This window comes from Hevea brasiliensis, chromosome 15 (genome assembly GCF_030052815.1).
Source record: "Hevea brasiliensis isolate MT/VB/25A 57/8 chromosome 15, ASM3005281v1, whole genome shotgun sequence".
Taxonomy (NCBI): domain Eukaryota; kingdom Viridiplantae; phylum Streptophyta; class Magnoliopsida; order Malpighiales; family Euphorbiaceae; genus Hevea; species Hevea brasiliensis.
Window position 1 is genome coordinate 47,694,188 of NC_079507.1, and position 25,279 is coordinate 47,719,466.

A 25,279-nucleotide genomic window follows, 5' to 3' on the forward strand; every position below is an offset into this window, starting at 1 on the left:
TCATTACTTTATGACCTTTACTGATGATAAATCAAGGTTTGGGTATTTGTATTTGATAAAATACAAACATGAATCCTTTGAAAAGTTCAAAGAATTTAAATCTGAAGTAGAAAATTAAACAGGAAAGAGTATTAAAGCTCTTCGATCAGATCGTGGAGGTGAATATTTGAGTACTGAATTTGATGAATACTTGAGAGAGCACGGCATTGTTTCCCAGCTGACTCTTCCAGGAACACCACAGCTGAATGGTGTATCTGAAAAGAGAAATCGTACCCTATTAGATATGGTACGTAGTATGATGAGCTATACTGATATGCCAATCTCCTTTTGGGGATTTGCATTAGAATCAGCTTTGTATATTCTGAATAGGATTCCATCAAAATCAGTTTCTTCCACACCTTATGAGATATAGCATGGAAGAAAACTAAGTCTTAAGCATGTTAAGATTTGGGGTTGTCCAGCTTATATAAAAAAACAGAACACTGATAAATTAGAAACCAGATCAGAAAAGGGTCGATTTGTTAGATATCCAAAAGATAGTTTTGGATATTATTTTTATTTGCCTACATCACAAAAGGTTGTGATAAGTAGAGATGCCACATTTCTTGAACAACAGTTTGTTCAAGAAGGAGGCAAAGGAAGGCAAATAGAATTGGAATTGGAGAATTCTGATCAACCAACAGATCAGATGGATATATATCCATCTAGTCAACCTACACCCGTTGATGAAACATCTACAGCTGTTCCTAGTAGAACAACCAGGGTATCTCACCCACCAGTGAGATATGGTTTCCTTCATGAAGAAGAACAAAAGTTGTTTACTCATGAATGTTATGGAAAGTCAATCACTATGTTATGGAAAGTCAATCACTATATTATTTCTCTGTATATTCTGTATTCTGTATTCCTATTTAGGATTTCTTATTTAGGATTTCTTCCTAATTAGTAGAACACAATTATAGGAATCAATTGTATATATATACCCATGTACAGATTAATTGAAATCAATGAGAATTATCTCTTTCTACATGGTATCAGAGCAGGTCATCAATCTAGGGTGACTATTTGTTCTCACTACCCAGCTCAGGGCCGTTTCAACCCCGATCAACATCGCCGGCGTTGCCTCAACCCCCTCATTCCACCACTGTGTCTTTGTTCGATCCAAAGATACCATTAAAGGACTTCTGAGGTTTGGCTCTCAGATCCTATTTCGGTATTTGCTTGATTTGTGATTTTGGGTTATTTTACTGTTATAAGCACTTTGGATTAGCGTTTCGGTTAGTTTTCTTTGTCTCAACAAATGGCGGACAATAAGAATGTTATTTCTGATGTGATTCCGGTGATGACTAAGATCACGGAACACAAACTTAATGGTTCGAATTACCTGGAGTGGAGTAAGACTGTTAGGGTCTATTTGCGTAGCATTGATAAGGATGATCACCTTACTAAAGATCCACCAACTGATGATACACGACAAACTTGGCTAAGGGAGGATGCTCGGTTATTTTTGTAGCTTCAGAACTCGATTCATAGTGAGGTAATTAGTTTAATTAATCACTGTGAATTTGTTAAGGAATTGATGAATTACTTAGATTTTCTGTATTCTGGTAAAGGGAATATCTCCCGTATTTATGATGTTTGTAAGGCATTCTACCGTGCTGAGAAAGAGGATAAGTCTCTCACGGCTTATTTTATAGATTTTAAATGGGTATATGAGGAACTTAATGTATTGTTGCCTTTTAGTCCTGATGTGAAAGTTCAAAGAGCCCAACGGAGCAATGGTGTTATGAGTTTTCTTGCAGGCCTTCCTTCAGAGTATGAGACTGCTAAATCTCAGATTCTTTCCAGTTCTGAAATTTCCTCTTTGCATGAAACGTTCACACGGGTCCTTCGTACAGAGAGTACTCAATCTTCACAGCCTGCCAGTAGTGCTCTTATTAGCAGTAATCCAAGTGGACAACAGGGTAATAGAAGAGGAAGTAGAGAAGGAATTACAGGCAATAGAAGTAATCAGCGTAATGGAGAGGCTAGTTCTATTCAAGACTTAAGAGGAGTCATTTGTTATTATTGCCATGAGTCTGGCCATACAAAATATAATTATCCGCAACTTCAGAGGAAAAATCAGCGATCACAGATGGCAAATATAGCAGCAGAGAATTCTACAGTATCTTCCTCTGAGAAAACTATTTTGGTATCTGCAGAGGATTTTGCACAATTTTCCCAGTATCAGGCATCTCTAAAGCCTACCAGTTCCCCTGTCACTGCGATCGCTGAGTCAGGTAAATCCACTACATGCCTTGTGTCTTCTTCATCCAAATGGGTTATTGATTGCAGTGCGATGGATCACATGACGAGTAATTCTAGTCTTCTATCGATTTTCATCTAATCTCACTTCCTCTCATGTTACTTTAGTGATGGTTCTACTTCTTATGTCATGGGTTAGGCTCTGAACCCGACTTCATCAATTTCTTTGTCTTACATTTTGTGTCTACCAAAATTCTCTTTTAATCTACTTTACGTTAGTAAACTTACTCGTACCTTAAATTGTTCTGTTTCCTTTTCCCGACCGGTGTTTGTTTGAGGATCTTACGACAGGCATTATTGGTAGAGGATGCGAGTCAGGTGGTCTCTACATTCTGGAAAATCATGTACCACGGTCGCTTGTTTGCTCCAGTACCTTAACACCTCTTGAAGCTCATTGAAGATTGGGTCATCCTTCTTTGTCCACCATGAAGAAGCTGTGTCCTCAATTTCAGTCTTTATCAGTACTAGAATGTGAGCCGTGTCAGTTTGCAAAACATCATCGTTTGCCTTCTGTGTCTAGAGTTAATAAACGGGCTTCATCCCCTTTTGAGTTAGTTCATTCTGATGTTTGGGGTCCTTGTTCTGTTACATCTAAAACTGGATTTCGTTATTTTTTTACTTTTGTTGATGATTACTCTCGTGTTACCTGGTTATATTTAATGAAGAATCGTTCTGAGTTGTTTTCTATCTTTTGTGCCTTTTGTAATGAAATCAAAACTCAATTTAATATTTCTGTGCGCATATTAAGAAGTGACAATGCCAAATAATACTTTTCAGCACAATTTCAGCCTTATATGACACAAAATGGCATTCTTCATCAGTCTTCCTGTGTGGATACCCCATCCCAAAATGGCGTGACCAAAAGAAAAAATCGTCATCTTCTTGAGGTAACTCGTGCTCTTCTTTTTCAGATGAAAGTACCTAAACACTTTTGGGCAGATGCAGTTTCTACGGCATGTTTTTTTATCAATCGTATGCTGTCTTCTGTACTTAATGGGGATATTCCTTACACTACTTTGTTTCCTACAAAATCTTTGTTCCCTATTGAACCCCGTATTTTTGGTAGTACCTGTTTTGTGCGTGATGTTCGTCCACAGGTTACTAAATTGGATCCAAAATCTCTCAAATGTGTCTTCCTTGGGTACTCCCGGCTCCAAAAAGGGTACCGTTGTTTCTCTCCTACTCTTAATTGTTATCTTGTTTCTGTAGATGTCACATTTTTTGAGTCCACTCCATTTTTTCCTCCATCATCTGTGTATGACAGTCAGGGGGAGGAGGATGATCTCGTAATATATATTGTCCAACCAATGTCTAGTCCTCTCTCACAGCCTGTTTCTTCTGTCTCTAGATCTACTCGACCTCGCGTTGTTCATGTTTATTCTAGGAGATTGGAGATTCCTGACTCAGATCCTCCACCAGCTACTTTGTTGGGAGATCCTGTACCTCATACTGATCATGATTCTGATCTAGACTTACCCATTGCTCTTCGTAAAGGTAAACATTCATGTACTTACCCTATCTCTTCTTTTGTTTCTTATAATCAATTGTCTTCTTATTCTCGGTGTTTTGTTACTTCTTTAGACTCTGTTCCTATCCCTAATACTGTTGATGAGGCATTGTCTCATCCTTACTGGTGTGATGCTATGAAAGAGGAAATGGAGGCTTTAGATGTTAATGGTACATGGGAACTATTGCCTTTGCCCACTGGTAAGAAAGCTATTAGTTGCAAATGGGTATTCTGATGAGTAAATCTGATGGTTCTGTGGCTAGGTTAAAAGCACGCCTTGTAGCAAAAGGGTATGCTCAAACATATGGGGTTGATTACTCTGATACTTTTTCTCTTGTAGCTAAACTTACTTCTATTCGCTTATTTATCTCTTTAGTAGCTACATATGATTGGCCTCTGCATCAATTGGATATCAAGAATGCTTTCCTTCATGGTGATCTTCAGGAGGAGGTGTATATGGAGCAACCACCTGGATTTATTGCTCAGGGGGAGTTGGGTAAAGTTTGTAGGCTTCGAAAGTCTCTTTATGGCTTAAAACAAAGTCCTAGGGCATGGTTTGGGAGATTCAGTGAAGCAATACAGGAATTTGGTATGCAAAAGAGTAAGTGTGATCACTTAGTATTTTATAGGCAATCTGAGGTTGGTCTAATTCTCTTGGTAGTCTATGTGGATGACATTGTCATCACTGGGAGTGACTCTGCAGGTATTTCATCTCTTAAAACCTTCCTCCAAACTCAGTTTCAGACCAAAGACTTGGGATTGTTAAAGTATTTCTTGGGTATCGAAGTTATGAGAAGTAAGAAGGGTATTTTCTTGTCTCAAAGAAAATATATCCTCGATCTATTGACAGAGACAGGAAAATTAGGTGCTAAGCCTTGTAGCGCACCAATGACTCCAACTTTACAACTGTTAGCAGGGGATAGTGAGTTGTTTGAAGATCCAGAGAGATACAGGAGATTGGTAGGAAAATTGAACTACCTTACAGTCACTCATCCTGACATTGCTTATGTCGTTAGTGTGGTAAGTCAGTTTATGTCTTCCCCAACTGTTGCTCATTGGGAAGCCTTGGAACAAATCTTGTGTTATCTGAAGGGAGCTCCAGGAAGAGGTTTGCTATATGGTAATCATGGGCATTTGAATGTTGAATGTTTTTCAGATGCCGACTGGGCTGGATCTAAGGTTGACAGGAGGTCAACTACTGGATATTGCGTTTTTATGGGAGGAAATTTGGTATCTTGGAGAAGCAAGAAGCAGAGTGTAGTTTCTCGATCTAGTGCTGAATCCGAATACAGAGCCATGGCACAATCAGTATGTGAGGTAATGTGGATACTTCAATTACTAGATGAGACAGGTTTTAAGACCTCTCTGCCTGCGAAATTGTGGTGTGATAATCAAGCTGCTCTTCATATTGCTTCTAATCCAGTGTTCCATGAGCGAACCAAACATATTGAGATTGATTGTCATTTTATTTGTGAAAAGATTCAACAACAGATCATCTCAACAGGACACATCAAAACTAGAGAGCAGTTAGGAGATATTTTCACAAAAGCTCTGAATGGAGCTAGGATTGACTACATTTGTAACAAGTTGGGCATGATTAACATCTATGCTCCAACTTGAGGGGGAGTGTTATGGAAAGTCAATCACTATGTTATGGAAAGTCAATCACTATATTATTTCTCTGTATATTCTGTATTCTGTATTCCTATTTAGGATTTCTTATTTAGGATTTCTTCCTAATTAGTAGAACACAATTATAGGAATCAATTGTATATATATATCCATGTACAGATTAATTGAAATCAATGAGAATTATCTCTTTCTACAAAGAAGTAGATCGTGGAGATGATCCACTTACCTATGAAGAAGCAATATCAGATATAGACTCTTCAAAATGGATTAATGCTATGAAATCCGAAATTGATTCCATGTATAAGAATCAAGTTTGGGATCTTGTTAACCCACTTGAAGGTATTGTACTTATAGGGAACAAATGGGTTTTCAAGAAGAAAATTGGTTCTAATGGAAAGGTAGAGACCTATAAGGTAAGGCTAGTAGTGAAAGGGTTTCGCCAAAGGCAAGGAATCGACTATGAGGAGACTTTCTCGCCTGTTGCCATGCTTAAATGAATTAGGATTCTATTAGCAATAGCTGCATACTATGATTATGAGATTTGGCAGATGGATGTCAAAACAGCTTTTCTCAATAGATACATTGAAGAAAACATTTTCATGGAACAACCTAGGGGTTTTGAATCCTAAGATGGTTCCAAGGTATGCAAGCTAAAGCGATCCATTTATGGGTTGAAGCAAGCTTCGAGGAGTTGGAACATCCATTTTGATGAAGCCATTAAATCATTTGGTTTTATCAAAAATGAGGATGAGCCATGTGTATATAAGAAAGTTAGTGATAGTGCTATCACTTTCCTTGTCTTATATGTGGATGATATACTGTTGATGGGTAATGACACAGGTATGTTGACAACTGTAAAGGTATGGTTGTCAAATACATTCTCCATGAAAGACTTAGGGGAGGCAACCTATATTCTTGGGATTCGCATCTATAGAGATAGAGCGAAAAGAATAATTGGTTTATCCCAAAGTCTATAATTGGAAAAGGTGTTAAAGGGGTTTAACATGCTTGATTCCAAGAGAGGATTGTTACTAGTGAGACATGGTATCCACCTTTCTAAAGAGATGTCTCCAAAGACACCTGAAGAAAGAGATAAAATGGCTAGGATTCCATATGCTTCGGCTATTGGAAGTTTAATGTATGCAATGTTGTGTACTAAGCCGAATATCGCGTATGCTGTTAGTTTGACTAGTAGGTATCAATCCAATCCAGGTTTGGAACATTGGATAGCTGTCATGAATATCCTTAAGTACTTGAGAGGAACTAAGGATTTATTCTTGATCTATAGAGGTGGAGACTTACAATTAGATGGTTATACTGATTCTGATTTCCATTCAGATATCGATGATAAAAAGTCTACCTCTGGATATGTGTTCATTTGTAATGGAGGTGCAGTCAGTTGGAAGAGTTCTAAACAGAGTACGACTGTAGATTCTACTACAGAGGCTGAGTATATTGCTGCATCAGATGCTGCAAAGGAAGCTGTTTGGATAAAGAAGTTCATGATAGAACTTACAGTAGTTCCTTCCATTGAGTCAGTAGTTCCACTACACTGTGACAACTATGGAGCAATCATACAGGCTAAGAAACCAAGGTCTCACCACAAATCCAAACACATAGAAAGGCGCTACCACATTATCAGAGAAATAGTTGGGCAAGGCGATGTAGCCATGCAGAAAATAGCATCAGCTGAAAATCCAGCTGATCCATTCACTAAGCCTATGTCACAGATTCAGTTAGACCAATATCTTGAGAAGATGGGTCTAAGATATTGTAATAAATGGCTCTAGTGCTAGTGGGAGATTGTTAGTAGTATGCCCTAGAGCATATCATTTAGTATGTATCTTGTACATATTTTTATTAATAAAAGGCATTTTCACTTTTCCGTTTACATAATATATTTATGTGTAATAGAAAAGGTCCATTGATATTTTGTTAGAAATTCTATTCTTAAGTTGTTAAGAATATGAGTGACAATATTTCTAGTACAAAGTATCATAAATAGGTTCACAATCGAGGATACTTCATAATAAGGACATGACTTATCCAGAAAGATTGTATTCATGTTTGTTTCCAAGTTATTTATATGAGATATAAATAAGATTGAATGGTGAGTCTCATGCCATATAACAAACATGATAGGCACTTATACATGATAAGTAGGCCGAACCAGTGACACTTATGACAAGCACATGGAGTTTACTCTTGTCAATGCATTGTCATAAATCATATCAGTGCATATAATCTTTAGACCTGAGATAGCATAGTTATCTTGTATATAGGTGGTTTGAGTTTGATACTGCTTTCATACTTGTACTGTGTATGGGTATATGGGCATGTGTTAGCTCCTACTAGTTATATATGGAGGTAGGTGTTGATCAAGATAGAATCTGTTCCTCTAAATAAATAGAGATAAAATCCTATGTTCATTTAATTGTTCTTGATGTTTCAAGTTCCTGGCCAGGACAGATAGATTTATTCAAAAAGAGTTTCTGATGAGAAAATCTTTTTAATCAAGAACTGGAATTAAATGAGAACATAATATTCATAGCAAATGGAGTTTGACATAAACCATGACTCCAGCTTGAGTTGGGATTTTGTAACAGAGAGATTCTAGTGCATGGTAACATATGATTATAGGTTCATTTAAGGTAAACCTTATTACTGATTAGGTGGCCATGGCATGCTATGCTAGGTGTTAACCATGGTCTATGAGGTGCATAAAATGATTTAGAGAAATCATTTATGGTAAGAAAGAGTTCTGATGATATTAAGAGTTGATATCATATCTCATTGCCAATTAATGATGAGCCTAGTAAGTCACACACATACACAAGTTATCACCTAATTAAATATGATTTAATTAATTAATTAAAGAGTTTAATTGATTAATTAAATAGGTTTGGTTTGCAATTAGATTGCAAAGTCCCTAGCATGACTTGAAACCAAATCTAGATTATTGGATGTATAGTATAAGTTAAATTTATATTTAAAGTGTTTAAATATGAATTTAATTAATGAAAAATTAATTAATAAAGATTGATTAATTGATTTATATTTGATATAAATTGATTAGAAGAAGAGAAATAATTATTTTGGGTTGAGAATTCAAAATTAAGACACAAGGGCATTTTGGTCATTTCGCATGGTGACACATGGCACTACACATAAGCTTACCAAATGTTTTTTAAGTATGTAAGATGATTAAAATTAAGATTAAATATAAGTTTGACACTTGGCACAATGTGATTGGGTCAATTAAACCTAGAACCAATCAGAGGATGACATGTGGCAAGGGTTTAATGTGTTAACCTACCTATATAAGTGTTGTTATGAAGAGAAAAAATACAACCAGCAGCAAATAACCTTGGTGTCGCCACCCAAGAGACTTCCCCTTCTCTTCATCTTCATCTCTCATCTATTCCAAGAGATTAGCAAACAATCTCTTGAATTAAAAATACTAGAAATTATTTCTAGTGTCCTGTTTACATCTTTAATCTCTTAAAAGGCAAAACTTGATTTTCTAATTAATAGAAAAAGCTTTAGAAGCTATTCAAGGGCTGCCATAGGTGTTCTTGGTGTGGACAAGCTAGAGAGACAACATCTGGTGTCCTAAAGACGCATCCGAAAGGCACAAATACACTATAGTGCATCATGAGGTTAGTGTATTTGTTCTTGATCTAATCTAGGGTTCTAAAATTAATTTGATTAATTTTAAAATTTTAAATGGAAAATATAGATCCAAAAACATATTAAAAGTGTTTTAATATGTTGTTTGTCATTGAAATCAAATAGATAAAAATAAATCTTGCATGATGCATGTGACCCTAGGTGAAAATTTTTTGAATTCAATGGTATAAACTTGTGTTTTTTATGCTTCCGCTCCTTCACTTAGGAATCATGAAACCATATTTTGGAACCTTAGAAAAGAAAAAAAAAAATTTCGGGCAGCACTTACTTCGACTGCCAAAGTCTTAAACTTCGGCTATCGAAGTCTCTAGCTTTGGATGGCCTTTTTATCCAATAGCAACTATGGCTTCCGAACTTGGAAAATTTCTAGATTTTTCCAAAAAACTACATGCTTTGGCTATCAAAACTATGGTTTTCGATAGCCAAACCTGAGAATTTCTAAAATTCCTAAGTAAAAAACTTGCAGAATCCTTCTCTTAGCAACACTCAAACTCACTTTAAAGTTCTAAAACTTAAACCAAATATATAAACAAGTCTCTAGGGCCCAAAATAACTTGAAATCATGCTTAACTCCCACATACATTAACCAAAAACTTAAATCCTAGATTTTTTCCAAACCCAACATAACATATTCAAGGATTCTTGAAATTTATTAAGGGAAATCTAACCATTTAAGGCTCATAACACTTAAACATGACTAAACTAACAATAAACATGCAATTTCAACATTAAATCACAAAATCTTAACCCTAACATGGATAAACTTCCCAAATCTCATCTTGACACAACTTCACATGAAATTGTAGTTATAAAAACCTAATTCCTCATCAACCTACTTAGTTTTACCTATTAGATCAAAAAGAAAAGAATGTTACCTATCTTCTTGGAGCTTAGAGGTGAGAGAACCAAAGATCCAAAACTTGAATTCGCTCTCCCAAACTTCTAAATAGAAGAATCCACCATCAAACTTTCAATATGTCAAGGAAATCTCTTCAAAACCCTCCTTGTTTGCTTTGGCTATTGAGAGAGAGGGAATAAGAGAAAACCCATGTCTTTTGGTAGAAACACGAGCTTTGGTCCCTTTTATATCTTTGTTAGTTGAGGGACTTTTAGCTACCAAAAGTCATGCTTCCAAATGGCAATAGCCATACTGTATAAAAGGGACACTTAAGTTCCTCACTTCTTTCCTAACTCGTACTTGGTTCCTTCCAAAGCCTATATGCACCTACATAGAACCAAAAACATATGTGTATATGACGCATTAATCTGCAAGTATACGGGTCGTATCAAGTGATAAAGTGATAAGTCAAGTATCATTCCCACGAGGATTTGCCATTTGAGTACCAAACTATGAATGAAGCAATTATTTGGGCTAATGATTGATGAATAAATGGTAAATGTAAATGAGCAAAGTAAATTGATAAATCTAATTAGAATGGGTAAAGAGCAAGCAAATAAATTTTAAATCTAGATGCAATTGAACTAAATTAATAATGGGTAATTTAAATTAAAGTCTAATTATGATAAAAATAATTCCAGAGTTGGGGTTTCATGCATAAATTAATTGAGATTTGTCTTGGGTATTCCAATTTTAAGGGAAAATAGAGTTTGAAGGTGATTGATTCTAAATTCCTTTGATATCTTTTTCAAGCAAACTAAAGTGTATTTTACGATAACCAAACTTAGTTTCATACGATATGTGATTAATTTAAACCCATTAAGTTTTGTAACCAATTATTAAATCCTCTTAAAACCCTAGTTTATTTCTCAATCTAGGTAATTTTAAGTTCTAATCCTTGATTATCTATCAATGATCTTCACCTTTCGGTCATTTAATCAGAGATTTACACAATACCCAATGAGTACCAACATTAGGCAAGTAAATTAGGCACACAAGGAAAGAACCAAAACCCATATTTGTATAAAATATGGAAATAACCAATCCAAATCCACAAATTAATCTAAAACATGTTTCCCAATGCTGAAATCCAAAGAGTTTACTCACTCATGTTAGTAGTTACAAGAGAGATTGATGGAAAAGTAAAGAAAAACCTGATAAGAGGACTAAAAATAGAAAAACCCAGGTAGAAGAACCCAAAACTCTGAGTCCTGGAGCTTCTAAAAATGGCAGCAGTAGCTCCTTTTCTTCAGAATTTATGGCGTCCTCCTCCCTTCTCTTTTTGTAATTTTTCTTTCATTTCTTTCTTATTGTTGCCTCTTCTTACTTCTTATGGAAAAAACTAGAAAATTATGCTTTTATATGGTCCTAAAAGTTGCCCTAAAAATGGATAAGAGCCAAGGAGTAGATAGGAAATGAGGTATAAAACTATCCAGGTCAGCAAAGCTGTTCACGTTCTGGATAGTCTGTTTAGGGCACTACTTACCCTAAGCGACATCTTTAGCAAATTTCAACCTCTGCATGCACTGTCTGCTTAAAGTTAAGCAGACCCTTATTAAATCTCGGCAGTTTTGGGATAAAATGAGTCTTTCTGCTCATGTTTGACTTCCAGCTTGACCTGAGTTGCACCTTAAGTACTGCCGTTTACCCTAAGCAGGATCTCAAGCAGGACCCTAAAAAAATCTCGGCATGTTTGTGGATGAAAACTTGAATGTGTTGGATTTAAGCAGTGCTTGACTTGTGGCTTGCCCTAGGCTTAAATTTAAGCAATATGATATACCCTAAGCAACATCATAAGCAAGATCTCAAGCAAGTTTCGGCCAAATTAATTTTCTAATGCTTGATTTTTTTAACTTTTCTCCATGCTTAAGGGGTTCCAAATTTCTTCAAATCACTTCCTAATGCACTCATTGACCCTCAATTTGCCACAAAAACCTATTAAAAACAACAAAATTACAAAAATCAAATATAAAGTAAGTAAAGTTAACAAATAAGCTAAAATAAAGTTAAAAACATAAAATATACTGAAATATAAGGGCAAAATGGATGCAAAACTATCCTAAAATGCTTATATGAAATGAGTGCAACAAATTCCCCCAAACTCAAACCTTTGCTTGTCCTCAAGCAAATTAAAAGCAATTAATGCAATTGGGGTACCATCACTTAAATTCATGAAAACTACTTATCTAAGCTCTCAAGCTTACCTTTAGCCACCAACAAACCATATACCAACTTTCAAGGTACAAAGAATTTAATCATTATTAAAGTTATCACCGCTTAGCCTTGGGTCAATTATCCATATCATTGAGCCCAAACTAATCAATCATAAAGAATAATCATGCTTAAATAGACTATAGAACAATTCATAAACTAAAGTGTCTCAAATAATGATGGAAGTAAATGAATGGATGAATGACATCCCAATCCCATAGGCAATTCTTCTATTGTAATCTCCACTAATGTAGCAAAACATATCAAAAGATCAAAAGGACTTTCTAGGGTTATAATGGGGCTAAGGGGGTGATAATATGGCTAACAAGGAAATGATAAAGGTAATAAAATATGAAAATAATCAAATTATTAAAAGATCAAGACACACAAGCTTTTTTTTTTTTTTTCAAATGGGAGAGGGAACTTTACAACTATTCACCAATGCTAGCATATAATTTTGAAGCTTTTGGAGGGACTACATAAATAACATTGACTTTGAATTACAATTGCCCCTTTTAATTCATCCCCAAACTCATTTCTTTGTGTACTTGATTATGTATATATATTATATATATATATGTATTTATTTATATATTTTATTATTTTATATTTATTTAATTTATTATTTATATATTTTATAATATATATTTTATATTTTATATTATTATATTAGATAATTATATTAATAATTATATTATATAATATTATAATATAAAGTTATATATATAGGTAAATAGGATATATAATCATAATAAGATATACTTATCTTATTACAATGTATTTAATGTTTATATAAGTTGTTTATATGTTATATAATAAAGATATTGGATATAGATATATCCATATATATAGATCTGATATGAACATATATATGATAATAATATGATATAAATGAACTAGGCAGGTTACATCATATTTTTATTGAATCAATAAGTTTACTATTTATCTATAATTTGCATATAATATTCATAATTTAAGATATATTAGATAATTATTATCTTGTATACTTATTATTGATTTTATTTTTTGCTCTTGTACTTGTACTATATATATATATATTGGTTATATATATACTAGTTATATATATATAGATGTGTATTGATCAAGATGGAATGATGTAGATAAGATAAAATCCTAATAAAGATGTTCATTTAATTTGTTTGTTCTTTTTGTTTCAAGTTTTGGAGAGATAGTTCTTAGTAGAAGAGAGAGGAAAGAGTTTTAATAAAAAAGAAAAAAAAAAGAAAAAAAAAATAGACAAAATATTACAATACCAATATAAATATGACATTAAACCATATTTTGAGAGATTTTTTGAGAGAGGATTAGTGCATTTTTATTATAGAGAGAGATAACATATGGTTTTATTATTTATATTTGGTTGGCCATTGGTGGCTTATCATATTAATTAACCTAATTATATGAATATGCATGAATGAAAAATCATTTATTGAAAGAAAGAAAAGAAAGAAAATGATGATCGATATGATAAGAGAGATTTGATGATATTCTCATTTAGATTATTGATCACAAATCACACACACAACACATCACACACATACATTTTAATTAATTATATTTAATTAATTAATAATATTTAAATAATTTAATTTAATAATTATATAATTAAAATTAAAGCATAAAAAAATGCAAAATCTAAATTAAAAATTGTAGAGTTGATGTATAATAATTATTTAATTTTATTTTTAAAATTAAATTAATAAAATGAAATTAATAATTAAAATTAAATTAATTAATTAAATTAATGAATGAATAAATTAATTAATTAAAAAATTTATAAATTATATTAAAGAAGAAAATTATTTAATTAAGATTTTTTTTGGTTAACGATCATGATTTTGTGGTGGTCACATGGTGACACATGGCATGGCAACACAAACATATTTTTTTTTTTATTTTTTTCATTTATAATTTTTTTTTAAAAATAAATTAAATTAAAATCAAATGATGATTATAGGTTTGATTAAACTGACAATTGTCACTAATAAAAAGGTGACATGTGGCTGTGACATGTTAGTTATTTAATGTGTTAGTTGAAAATTAAAAAGAAAACATAACCAGCAGCCTCTCCTCTCCCTTCTCCACTCCCTCTCAGGCCTCTCTCCCTCTTCTCCTCATCTCTTCATCTTTCATCAGAGATTCAAATCATCAATTGAATTAAAAGAAGAATAGAATTAAATGTCCTAATTTCATTTCTAAATCTCTAAATAATCTTCTCTTCTAAAATAATAAAAGAAAAGAAAAAAAAGAAGAAAGCTGGCCAGGCTGCCATAGGTTTTGTGTGTGTGGACAAGCTAGAGGGACAACATCTGGTGTCACGGTGACAAAAAAGACAAATCACAAGGCGCTGCGGCATCAAGAGGTTAGTAGTATGTGTTCTCTTGATTATTTAATCTAGTAAAAAAAAATTAATTTATAATTAAAAAAATTAAAAAAAAAAAAAACAAAAAAAAATTAAAAAGTTTTTTTTAATATATTTTATTATTAAATCAAAAAAATAAAAAAAAAAAAAATGCATGGCATATGTGACCTAGTGAAAAAAATTTTTTGAATTCAATGGTATAATCTTGTGTTTTTCACGCTTCCGTTCCTTCACTTGAGTGGTGAATTACTTTACATACCATAATTGAATTTGCTAGCCTTTTTACTTTAGTCACTTCTCCCAACTAATTATTATATTTTTTTTCTTCTTTTATATATATATATATATATAATTTTTATTTTTAAGTGTATCTATCACTCAAAGAATTATTCTCATGAAGGGTAGGTAAGTATTTGGGTTTATAGCTAGGCATTAATATGGGTTCGAAAGAAATGAAAGGGATAAATGTAGGCTCAAATTGGTTCCAAAGAGAAATTTTAAAGTAAGGTTGGCTAAGGCTAAAATATGGGTTTAAAATTCAAAGAATGCCTAGATCATTTCTTTCTCAAGTGCATGCTATGATTTTGCCTCGAAAGGTTTAAAAGGATTGTTCTAAGATTGGTGAGACATCAATTAGCTACTTCTTATCCTAGAGTTTTTTCTAGGCACTCAAAGTTAATGCAATTGATTGGGTGGCCCTTGGCTAAGAAGATATAAACTAATGTAAGGATTTAATAACCTTGCACCTATCCAGAACTTTCAATCCATCAAACCCTTCTAAAAGTAAGCTCAATTGCTCTTCAAAGCAATTCTTAATCCTCTAAGGACAAGGTAAAATTTTATTTTTATGATATGCATGATCCTAAAATGAATGCATAAATCAAATTAAAATTAAGTGTAACCTATATGAAAACTATATGCAAGTGTATGTGTATGAATATAGACATATGTGTGGTATAAGTATAAGTGTATGGATTAGTTATATATGAATAAATGAAATGCAACAAGTGAATGAATGAAAATTTTAAAAATTTTGCAAAAATTTTGCCCTCACCCCCAAACTCAAATGAGGCATTGTCCTCAATGTCTAAAATGAATGCAAAGATGGGCAAAATTGTGCGAACTAATCAATTAATAAAGTATATACAATTGGGAATTAAATCAATATTTGCTCAAGAATTCCAAAATTAAGCTCAAAATGATATTAACAGTGAAGCTTTAGAGAGAAAAATGTGAAAAAGTATCCCAAATATATGAATTTACAATGCTTAAGAAGTTGCTTAAGATGTTGCTTAACCTGTTGCTTAGGGTTAAGCAAAGTTTGCATAGGGTTAAGCAAGATCGTAAGCACCAGCATCATGCTAAAATATAAAGAACTGCAAGTAAGCCAGTACCTCATGATGAAATTAAACATATTCGGATGAAGGTAAACTGTGTCACTCATCAATATCAACAAAATTAGAACTGAATAAAAAATAAAGTGCAAAAGTAATGTGCCAAAAATTGAAAAAATAGAATGAAATAAGATCTAACAATTAAATCAAGAATCAAGCTAAAGAGCATTCACAATTGCAAAAGCATATTAGATAGTAAAGTAAGATAAAATAAGCTAAAGGAAATGTGGAAAGTGCAAGCACAGTCATAAAATAAAATAAACCACAACTGTTACCAAAGTTTGAAATTCAACAGATAAATTAAAAAAGTAAACCAAAAACAGAAACTAGAACTGAACTACTGCTAAACTAAAGAAACTGCTACTACTGCTGCTACTGTCAAGGCTTTGCTGCTGCTGATAGGTGTGTTGGTGGCATAGGGGTTGCCGCATCAGGGTCTGCTTCAGGTTCTATAGTAGCTTCTTGGTGATCTAAAGCTTCAGAGGTTGTCTCCAAGTTTTCTGTGAGGTCCTTCATTTGCTAGAGCATGTATTGGCCCCAATGATATAAGTTGTTAAAAGAATGGGCCAATTTATTGTAGTGCTCCAACATTTGAATTTCCTGCTACTTTTGTTTCCTTTTAAGAGATGAAAATCTCTTTTTAAGCCTCTTTTCTAGCTTCTTCTGCTGTTTGATCTGCTATTGACCCAAAGCATCAATTTTAACTTCTAACCCTTCAAGGTTTCAAGGATTTCTGTTGTTTCAGTTGGAGGAACAGATGGTTTTGCAGTGAAGCTGGCTACTTTAGCTTCTAAGGATCTTAAAAGTGATAAAATTTCTAGTGAAAACTGCTATTTAGTAGCTTCTTGAGGTGCCTGCACAAGTTATGCCGGTGCATAAGCACCTGGTACTGTAGAACCACTAGCATCACTATGCTGCTGTAATAACACATAAATGTGACCTTTTTTCTCACAAAGAACGATGTGAAGCAACATTGTGCTATCTAAAGATGACTCACCAAAAAATGGCACAAGCTTATATAAACTAGCATCAAAACCAAATGAATTGGCTATGGCAGTTATATATCCTCTAAAAACTATGCTACCTGTGGTGTGCCTTGTGACAGTTTGGTGCCAATGAGTACCTAAGAAGTAGGCTATGCTAACTGGTTTTCTCTCCTTCATACACCACAAGAAAAATAAATCTCCAGTACCCATAATGCTATTATTGTGCCATCTGCCTAAGACAGTATAAGAAATAAATCTATGAAGATATTTCAATACAGGATCCACAATCCTGGTTGCCTTTGCTATCCTTTGCCTATAATAACCTCCATAAGGGACAATTTCCTTCCAGAACTTAATAGGATCATAGATGGTTTGTTGCCACTCAATGCTCTTGTATCCAGTATCCTGAAAACCAAAGATGGCACTCATAGAGCCCATATCTAACTCTCTATCTACACCAGCACATTTGAAGCAAATTACATCTCTATGGCCAGGGACATTAGGTTTGAAATTCAATCTTAGGGAACTCAAAAACTCCAAAGTTAAGTATTTATACACTGGTTCCTTAATCCTAGCAAACTCAGTCCAATTGACAGCATCTAAATAAGCAAACACAGCATCATATATTCCCAATTCACTTAAAATTTGCTCATCCTTATATTTATTTGCTAAAATGGGTTTGGAGACTAAATTCTCATATGTATTTTTCATATCTATGTCTTTAAAAGCCCAAGGCAATGGAGAAGTTACCTCCTCTATGTCATCTACAGATGCTGAAGGTGCTGCGAAAGCACTAGCAAGCTGAGAAGATGTCAGTGGTGACTGAAATACAGGGATTAGAGCAACTGGTGATAAAATTGATGATGTTGACCTTGTTCTCTTACTGACTGGCTCTGAGGAAACCCTAGGTAAAGATTCTAAATCCATAGGAATAGGATATAACCCTTTTCTTTTAGCAACAAAGACTTTCTTGGTCCTACCTGCAGCCATTTTAGTTTTTGTTTTAGGTTTGGCTTGAGTTGACACAGGTTGAGCCACTGGTTCTTAAACTTGGGTTTCGGTAGTGAGTCGTTCTATAAAGGTTTCAATGGCAGGGGCAAGGATGGGGGTTTCGATGGGGGTTTTTTATTGTGGTGTGAGAGGTGTCAATGGAATAAGGGGAGGTGTTTGCTCTTGAGGTAGTGGTGGTGAATGTGTTGGTGATTGTGGTGGTGGGTTTAGGTTAGGGTTAGGGTTAGCAGAAGGTGAAGAAGGGTTTGCCATTTTCGATTTGGCAAGAGTTTTGGATTTTTGGGTTTTGTGAGTAGACCAAACCTTAGTTCTCACCATTAAATAGGAAGAAATAATCTCTTTAACTTTCCAAGAACTAACTAAAAGTACGGTAGAGAGAGTGGTAGTGTGCTCTGGTTTTTCGGAAGAGAAAATGGGATAGAAGTGGCAGAAACTTAGGACTTTAAAATTTGGGGCAAACAATTTGTGGCTTGGGGTAATGCTTGGGGTAAGTGTGACACCCCTAACCCGTCCACAGTGTAGTCGAGCAAGGCATGTCACACTCGGTACCAGAGCACCCTAACTTATCTTACTTTATTTCTTTAATAATTTTGAACACGTTATATTTTAAAATAATTCATATTCTATGGAGAAACTACCGGAGTTTCTCCTATTTTATTATCATTTGACGTGTTTTACTATTCATCTGTTTGAAAATTTCAATAATATTTTAAAATAAAAATCTCTTCATTTCATGCATCATCTATATATTTCAATTCTGTATTCAAATCTATACAATTTCATTCATATCCATTTTTATACATTCTCATTCATGCTCAACTCATATATGTAAATTTTCAATCTTCATTAATTTACATGATATAAAATTTAATCACATATAAATTAATCGATTTATTAATTTACATCACATACCTATTAATTACATTTTCATAATTTACATTACAATACTATAACTAAGCATTTCATACAAAATACAAAATATAATCTATATGGGCCCTATCTACATGCATTGCTGAGGAGGTGACAACCTTGAATACTTCAGACACTTCTATAGATCAGAACTCCAAAATCTATGTTTAATATTCGCTGGGCTTTACCTTCTGTACCTGCGCGAGGAAACAAATCCATCGTGCTAAGCATTTCTGCTTAGTGGTGCAATAATGTAACAAGAAAATAATATATACAAAATACAGATGAAAAAAAAATCTAATTTGCATAATTAAGAATTATTTTCATTTCATATGGAATTCCTAATATTAATTATCTTTTGTCATATTATATTGTTCTTTGGAATCGCTTGTTTCCTAAATTTACTATAGTCATATACAAGATACGAAATATATTAGTATATTACATTTCTATTCATGTTATTTCCGAAGATGCAGTTGTAATTATTTATTTAAACGATATCTATTTTGCTAATCTTTTGATCCTTTCACTCAACATTTCCTAGGTGTTTGGATCATTTCATAGTAAATAAAATTTTAAAACTAATTCTAGTTTCTTTCTTATTCATTCATTTAATTCACATTATTCTTAACAAATTTCACTTCCCAAGTAACCTATGACATGCTGACTAAACTGGATAACGGGTCATTGGCACTGGACACCGTGGTGCCTCGGGTCGTCATACCATGGGATGCGGAACATCAACCATGTATGCAATCAAAATGGCTAAAAAGCCATGATAACACATAATCGGGCATAAAAGCCATGAGTGCGGGCATAAAGCCATGAATACGGGCATAAAGCCATAAATACAGGCATAAAGCCTTTTGCAGTACTGCTAAAACAATACCCTATTGACATGCCAATCTATCCAATCTGACACACGTGTCTAGGCAATACATGGGCATATAGTACCATTAAATGTTAATATATTGTGTTTTATGACTTCATTATTTCATGACAAATTCATACTTTATACATTCATTTGATGCACATCAATTATCCTTCTATACCATTGTACTCAAAGTACTTTTTATTTCTACAATAATGAGAACTAATGTCTCATTCATACATTAACATGATCCATTTATTCATTACACTATTTATATAACTTATCATTTGCAATTTAAGTTTTGGTCCCTTGCATTAATATTATTGAGGTTACTATTCACTTGACCATTTCCCTTCAAAGGTTGACTTTTTAATTCATAATAGATTTGTTAAGCCTAAGTTCACCAAGATACCATATTTTGTATTTTATTTTTGTTGGCATTGATTGCCAATACCATTTCAAAGCTTAGTGTTGATTATTTAAAATTTTCAGATTTCAAGCACTAAGGTTACTGTTCCATTAGTCATTTGTACAATAAGAATTTGATAAAATTCTCTTCATGAAAGTTGTTCCTTTATGTGTCATATTTAATTCCCTTTTTGAATCACTCCATTTGAAGTTTTCTAGCTTAAGTTACGGCCTAAATACCATAATTGGCCGGATAGGGCAGTACCCAGAATTTCTGGGCAGAATCCATTCTGACACTTCAAAGGTTGACTTTTTAATTCATAATAGATTTGTTAAGCCTAAGTTCACCAAGATACCACATTTTGTATTTTATTTTTGTTGGCATTGATTGCCAATACCATTTCAAAGCTTAGTGTTGATTATTTAAAATTTTCAGATTTCAAGCACTAAGGTTACTATTCCATTAGTCATTTGTACAATAAGAATTTGACAAAATTCTCTTCATGAAAGTTGTTCCTTTATGTGTCATATTTAATTCCCTTTTTGAATCACTCCATTTGAAGTTTTGTAGCTTAAGTTACGGCCTAAATACCATAATTGGCCGGATAGGGCAGTACCCAGAATTTTCTGGGCAGAATCCATTCTGACAGTTTTGGTGTTCTGAATTTGGTAGGCAATTTCATTAAGTTCTGGTCAAAATTTGAAGTTGTTTCCTTCATGAAAGTTGTCCTAAATTGTCTAAACTTTCTATTGATATAAATTTCAGGTTAATTGGACATTTGTACAGTGAGTTATGACCAAATGAATGAATACTATTCATTTGGTCATTTTGCACAGGCAAAATTGGTGCTACCTAGATTTGGTCAATTTTTAGGGCATCCTAAGTTTGTTTTCTGAGCAAGGTTTCTTCATCAAAGTTGTGTCATTATGTGTCTAGTTTCATGTCGAATTATCCTTGCACTAATTGAACCTACACAACTCAAGTTAAAGCTATCCAACCTTGCTGGACTCACACCTAGCCCTGCAGGTCACTCAAGGCAGCACCTCTAACCTCAATTCCCATGGCACAATTCACTTCATTTCCTACTCAAACACAACCAAATGATCACTAATTGACCATCCTTTCACCACTACATGAGCAAAATCATAAATTTGTTGCCCAAACCCTAACTCTCAATTCTAGGTTCACCCAACACTTATCAAATTAAGCAAACTAATCAATTTCTAATTTATGTTTACACATCAATCACCATTTCTAAGCCTTTCAAATCCATCAAAACTATCAAACTACCATTCTCATAAAGCTGGCCAAAAATCCAATTCTTCATTCATGCATCATTTATATCATTTTTCATGAATTTCACCTTCATTCAACTTAGTTTCAACATATGAAAAAGAAAAGAAGCAAAAGTGAGGCGCTAAACTCTTTGAGCAGAATTTTTCCCAAGCTCAAACTTCACTTTTTCTTCTTCTTTTTGCTATCCAAGTCTTGCTCTAGGTGTGAGGACCAAGTTTTATGAAGGCATATAGGGGTTTTATGGTGAAAAATCCAAAGTTAGCAAGGTGTAATGAAGGATAACAATGGTGGAAATGGGAGAGGTGGCTGCCGGCTGGTTTAGGAGAGGAAGATGCAGATTTTTTTTTTCAATTTTTGTCTCAATTATCTCTTTTTTATTAGTTTATCAAGTAGTTGTCTAATGGTGATTGGTGGAGGGCTTTTAATTGCATCATGCTTACTCAAGCATGATGTAATTATTAAGCTTTTCTTTCATTTTTTTTTCATTTCTACTCATTTTTAATTAAATTTTTAACAATATTTATTCATATTTTATGTCATATAATTTATTTACTTAATTGGACAAGTTGGTCAAAAATCATCTCTGAAGACAAAATGACCAAAATGCCCTCCGTTTAGCTTATTAAGCCAAAATCGTCTGTACCGATCTGAAAATTTTTCTAAACATTTTCTTGGCACTTTAATGCCATCAAAACCTCAATCACTCTTATCTAGAGCCCCAAAAATTATTTTATGAATTTTCTTCTGAGTTTAGGGCTCCTAGCTACGAAGACCGCAACTTTCCACTAGGTTATCCATCGCTAAGGTACCGGCTCATTTAACTTGGTTGTATTTCATTTCTAAAATTTTTTCTAAATTTTTCTTATTATTATTTGAGTTATTTATGACTCCTCACTCTAGTCTACATATAGTTCCAGTCATTCTAGTTATTCAGATAGACATTGGTCACCGAAACAGTTGAATATACGGACTAGCTAAAGTGAGGGTGTTACAGTAAGCATAAAATTGCTTAGGGGTAAGCATAAAATTGCTTAAGGTTAATAATGACTTGCATAAGGTGTAGCTTAGGGTAAGCATATAGCAATTGCTAAACTAAAGATTCCACAACAAATTTGCTAAGGTTTAAGCAGGATTTGCATAGGGTACAGCTTAGGGTAAGCAATATCATAAGTAAGTTTCGACAGGTTTTGGGAAAAATTATGATTTCACTTATCAAAAATAGTCCAAATGCTATGAAATACTATCATGATCCTCAACAATTATCAAATACACATAAAAACCAGAAAATCTAAGAATTCAGGCTCATCGTCTCTCAAAAACTTATCAAGCATGATATAAGCATGTGGGAATTGAGAGATAAATAGCTTAAATTAGGCACAAATTGTAGATGACCCTTGCAAACTTAATGAAATGGACTTATTCCTAAGCTTATACCCAAAACACATTTTCAACAACATTTGAGACAAATCAAAGCACTCAAAAATTGTAGAAAAGACATAGAAATTGACTTCTTAAGCAATATGAACAATACCAAAAATAGTAACATAAACAGTAACTTAAACAAAAATATGCAAATTCTAACAAACTACAAAAACTATATATACTAAAAGGTAAAACTTAAACTAAAAGGTAAAACTCAACAAACACTATTTTTGCACTTCAATAAAGCTCACATTAGTCCTAAATATGAAAATTGACCCTCATTCAAGTTACATTTCACAAAATTTACACAAGACACACCATTAAACATGTACAATCAAATAGATTTTCTATATCAACTAGTTAACATAAGTTTAAAAGTGTTACTATTCACAGGGACTAGATAAATGTAAGAATTTGCTTTATACTTGCTCCTTCTTTCCCTTTTTGCTACAAGTCTCAATTTGCCCAATCTTCATGAATGACCTACAAAAGATAAACAAATGTCACTCTTGAGTTTAATGAGGGTAAAAACTAAAATGAAATGAAATGTAAAATTAATAAACTATAAAAGGATACACTTGGGTTGCCTCCTAAGAAGCGCTTGTTTAAGGTCTTAAGCTTGACCTTCCACTCCAAGTCACCTAAATATTCCCAGTTGGGGAGCTAAGCCATGAAACCTCTACAACCTTTTGTTTGGGCTCTCCAACAATATAGTGCTTTAATCTTTTCCCATTAACTTTGAAAGTACTTGAGGTTTCATTCCCTATCTCCACAGCTCCATATGGATATACCTTTATAATTGTGTAAGGCCTTGACCATCGTGACTTCAATTTTTCAGGAAATAACCTTAACCTGGAATTATATAAGAGAACAATGTCTCCTTCTTGAAATTCTTTCCTCCTAATGTGCTTGTCATGCCATCTCTTAGTTCTCTCCTTGTAAAGCTTGGCATTGTTATAAGCATCAAGTCTGGCATTGTCATAGGCATCAAGTCTAAGTTCCTCAAGTTCATTTAATTACAACATTCTCTTTTCTTTTGCAGTCTTCAAGTCAAAATTCAGTGTTCTTATAGCCCAATATGCTCTATGTTCCAACTTCAAAGTTAAATGACAAGCTTTCCCATAAACCAATCTAAAAGGGGTGGTGCCAATGGGAGTTTTAAAAGCTATCCTATAAGCCCAGAGAGCATCATCCAACTTTAATGACCAATCTTTCCTTAAACTGTTCACTATTTTCTCAAGAATCCTTTTCAGCTCTCTATTTGAAATCTCCACTTGACCACTAGTTTGTGGATGGTAGGGTGTTGTAACCTTCTGCTTAACTCCATATTTTTATAATAGTCTCTCAAATTGATGGTTGCAAAAGTGAGATCCTCCATCACTTGTAATGGCACGTGGAGCTCCAAATCTTGTAAAAATGAAATTTAACCACAACTCGAACATCATTAGTTGGAGATGGTATAGCTTCAACCCATTTGCTCACATAATCTACTGCAACCAAGATGTACTTATTCCCAAAGGATGATGGAAAAGGTCCCATAAAGTCAATGCCCCACACATCAAATAGTTTCACTTCCAATATGTTTTGGAGGGGCATCCCATCTCTTTTTGAGATATTTCCTATTCTTTGACACCTATCACATGCATTAATAAACTTTCTTACATCTCTTAACATATGTGGCCAAAAGAACCCTGCTTGAAGAACTTTTTCTGACGTCTTTGTAACACTCATATGACCCCTATAAGGTGAAGAATGGCAATCTCTAATGACATCCCCTATCTCCTCATTAGCTAAACATCTCCTAATTAGCCCATCTCCACACTTTTTAAACAAAAATGGCTCTTCCTAATCATACTCCCTCACATTAAAAAGAAATTTCTTTTTTTGTTGCCATGTCAAATCAGGTGGAAGGATTCCACATACCAAATAGTTCACAAAATCTGCATACCAAGGGATTTTTGCACTAATGGTTGCCAACAGCTGCTCATTAGGAAAATAATCATCTATTGGAAGCTCTTTCCCCAAATTATCTCCTTGTTCTTGCCTCAATCTAGATAAATGATTTGCTACTACATTTTCTACTCCTTTTTTATCCTTAATTTCCAAATCAAACTCTTGAAAGAGTAATACCCACCTTATCAACCTAGGTTTAGCCTCTTTTTTTTTTGAAGAAGATACTTGATAGCTGTATGATCTGTGTACACTATTACTTTAGACCCCACAAGATAGGACTTGAATTTATTTACTATAAATACCACTGTCAAAAACTCTTTCGCTGTAGTAGAGTAATTTATTTGAGCATCATCTAAGATCCTACTTGCATAATAGATTGCATACACCTTCTTATCTTTCCTTT

General features: G+C 33.6%; 1 protein-coding gene across 1 annotated transcript; it reads left to right on the plus strand.

The window, feature by feature from the left end:
• Window positions 1–4,246: 4,246 nt before the first annotated feature.
• LOC131174043 (uncharacterized mitochondrial protein AtMg00810-like) lies at window positions 4,247–16,868 on the plus strand (the record flags this gene model as incomplete). The annotated part of the gene is made up of 3 exons (XM_058137080.1): window positions 4,247–5,270; window positions 16,403–16,465; window positions 16,765–16,868. Coding segments are annotated over 3 exons (1,191 nt in total), but the record flags the coding sequence as incomplete, so codon positions are not given.
• Between the last annotated feature and the right edge of the window lie 8,411 nt (window positions 16,869–25,279).